Genomic DNA, 3,339 nt, shown 5'->3' with positions numbered 1-3,339 from the left:
TCAATTAGTCAAGCTGAGCCCTAGCTTACCTAAGGTCAAAGGACTTTTTAACACTAACCTTTGGAGGTCTTCAATGAAGCTAACCCTAAGGTCTTTTAAGTTGTATTGGGTAGCCTTGCTCTTGGACAGACCATCTCTCATTTGGACCCCTTCATCAAGCACGACAAGCATCTCAAGCTTGGGCTAGGTTCCCACCTCAAGCTCAGCCCTAGCTTACCTAAGGTCTAAGGACTTTTTAACGCTAACCTTTGGTGGAGGTCTTCAATGAAGCTAACCCTAAGGTCTTTTAAGCTCCATTGTGTAACCTTGCTCTTAGATAGACCATCTCTCATTTCCGTGCTTAGAGCACTATACAAGAGGAAGCGAGAGTTCTCAAAGTGCCTCATGATGATTGTACAAGCATACCATAATGATTTCAAATGCTTTTTAATTGCAGGAGAGTGGCAAAGATAGCAGGTAGCACATTCTTTGCTATAAATGACAGAGGAAGGTATTAAAATTAGCATATGGATTTCGGTTTCCCAGTTTTTAGGCTCCACATCCCTTTCTCCCTAGCTTTAGTGCTGACCCTCCTCTTTAGGGATTTCCGTCTTAATGAGCAAGGCTTCTAGAGCCGTTCCTCCTTATCCCTTTACCTGGGGCTATGTAGCTTGTTCCATGTTACTGCTGTGTGGCTCTCATGATATGTTAAAAGACATGTTTTGTAGCCTTTTTTGCTCCTTGAAGAGCACATCGAGATCCTTGAAAGATCTCCCATAGGAAGATTTGAGATTCGGAAAGATCTTCTAGCGTGTACTTCCCCAAGGACTAGGTGCTTCTTGAGTAGTTAAAAACGTCATGTAGTGAGATCATTATGAAGACATTTTGTCGGAACACTTAAAAGAATTCTTAGTGGCTCGTGAATGTCACCAAGCCTCTTGAAGTCGCTGAGCTTAGGCATTGCCATTCCCGATGATTTTGTTGGTTGCTTCAAGATGGATATGCGAACAATTTCTTTCCTTTCTTAGAGCTACAAAATCTCTCAAAAAGACTAGAGCTCTTTTGTGAAGTCAAGCTACCTCACCAGCTACTATTGCTACCTTAGGGCAGTGCCATAAGGGAGACTACGATGCAACGTGGTGCGATTGGAATGACGAGGAATGCTGCTAGGTGAGGAAGGAGGATGAGGACGTCTAAAAGGGGGGGGTTGAGGGACTGAAGAGGGTGCAGAGAGCTATTCAAGGGGGGACGAGGGGCATGAGGCATTAGTGTAGCTTTGGGGACCCCTTCATATCGAAATTACAGCAGAATCTCGATGTAGTATGGTAGGACCAAGAGGAATGTATCTCGTGGTGTGGGAGGAGCGCGCATCCACGCGAGGGCACGCGAAGGGAGGGGCGTCCCCTCATTGGCTCGCCCGATCATGCCTGGCCCTCGCTCCAATCCCTCCAAACCCCCATTTTAAACGGCCTCCCGACTGCCCCATCTCATCCAACAGTGTTGCTCACTCTCTCTCCTCTCACCCCGAACGTAGACTGAATTGCAGCAATGGCCTCCACTACCCTCTCCTCCTCCTTCTGCGGCCAGGCCGTCCTGAAGCAGCAGGGCAGCGAGCTGTCGCGCAAGGTAGGCGCCTCTGAGGCACGCGTGCAGATGAAGACCAGCAAGGGCTCCAGCAGCAGCATCTGGTGAGTTATACTCAAGCCTTTTACAATTTCTACTGCTCAGCTCGGTCAGTAACGGCACTGGGGCGACACCTGCATTGCAGTGGTGTCTCATTTTATCTTATATACGTCGAGAACTTGCTGCTTTGAATCGTCACTGGTTGACGCATGCACGCTTCCTTGCAGGTATGGGCCCGACCGACCCCTCTACCTGGGCCCCCTCTCCGGATCGCCCCCTTCCTACCTCACAGGTGAATTCCCCGGGGACTACGGCTGGGACACGGCCGGCCTCTCCGCCGACCCTGAGACCTTCGCCAAAAACCGGGAGCTGGAGGTCATCCACGCGCGCTGGGCCATGCTGGGCGCCCTGGGCTGCGTCACCCCGGAGCTGCTCTCCAAGAACGGCGTCCCGTTCGGCGAGGCCGTCTGGTTCAAGGCCGGCTCGCAGATCTTCAGCGACGGCGGGCTGGACTACCTGGGCAACCCCGGCCTGGTCCACGCGCAGAGCATCCTCGCCATCTGGGCCTTCCAGGTCATCCTCATGGGCGCCGTGGAGGGCTACCGAGTGGCCGGCGGCCCTCTGGGTGACGTGTCGGACCCCATCTACCCTGGCGGCCAGTTCGACCCCTTGGGCCTGGCCGACGACCCCGAGGCCTTCGCCGAGCTCAAGGTGAAGGAGCTCAAGAACGGCCGCCTCGCCATGTTCTCCATGTTCGGCTTCTTCGTGCAGGCCATCGTCACCGGAAAGGGCCCCATCGAGAACCTCTCTGACCACCTCGCCGACCCCACCGTCAACAACGCCTGGGCCTACGCCACCAACTTCACCCCTGGCTCCTAGATGAATTGTCCCCCTTGCCCCTTGCCCCCACTTCTTGTAACATATAAGATTTCGATAAATTGGCATTGGAAGCACAGATTATTTTGACATTGGAAGATGCAATTCTCTCTCTCTCTCTCTCTCTCTCTCTCTCTCTCTCACACACACACACACACACACACACAAACACACACTCTTCACACACACACACACACACACATGTGGTAGGTGCCCATGTTACTATGCCATGTCGCTTCCTAGTGCTCTTGACTTTCCAAGTTCTCTCGCCATGAATAGAGTACTATCAAGGCCAAAATTTAACATTGCAGAGAACTCAATTACTCATGATGCTAACACCTCAGCTTTGGCTTCCCATCTGGATTTAAATTTTTTTTGCCTAAATGCCCTGTGCTTTCGAATTTTTTCAGAAACTATGTTTTTATATATAGTTCTTTTAATCAAATACATTGAGTAGTGTAATTACTTAGAATTTGTGTAGCCTATAGAAATACATGCTCTTAAAACATGAATATTGAGATTATTTTGAGATTTACCATATTCTAACTCCACAAAGCGAGCGCTTATATTCTTGAAGCTTAAAAAAGCCATATTCTAACTCCAAAAAGCGAGCGCTTATATTCTTGAAGCTTAAAAAAGCACATCGATAATTAATACCTGAGTGGAAATATGTCCTCTGCTCAGAGACATGTGTTTTACAATGGCTAGACCTAGCAGTTTACTAACCATATAAATGGTTAACACTTACAATCAGAATTTTCATGTACTAACTCCTCTAACCATAGACTTTTCTTTGTTTGAGTGTTAAATGTCTTAGCCATGAATGATAGGTTATCTTCCTAGAATTACCTAGCAATGACC

The 3,339-nt window shown here is 49.0% G+C and overlaps 1 protein-coding gene across 1 annotated transcript; it reads left to right on the top strand.

The window, feature by feature from the left end:
* The first annotated feature begins 1,481 nt into the window (after positions 1 to 1,481).
* Positions 1,482 to 2,568, top strand: LOC147450251 (chlorophyll a-b binding protein type 1 member F3, chloroplastic-like). The gene is made up of 2 exons (XM_086519533.1): positions 1,482 to 1,667; positions 1,830 to 2,568. The coding sequence occupies exons 1-2, from the start codon at positions 1,528 to 1,530 to the stop codon at positions 2,479 to 2,481; spliced, it is 792 nt and encodes a 263-aa protein (XP_086375659.1). The 5' UTR covers positions 1,482 to 1,527; the 3' UTR covers positions 2,482 to 2,568.
* The last annotated feature ends 771 nt before the right edge of the window (positions 2,569 to 3,339 follow it).

This window comes from Adiantum capillus-veneris, chromosome 9 (genome assembly GCF_014529385.1).
Source record: "Adiantum capillus-veneris isolate H3 chromosome 9, ASM1452938v2, whole genome shotgun sequence".
Lineage (NCBI taxonomy): Eukaryota > Viridiplantae > Streptophyta > Polypodiopsida > Polypodiales > Pteridaceae > Adiantum > Adiantum capillus-veneris.
This window is presented reverse-complemented; position numbering and strand designations above follow the sequence as displayed.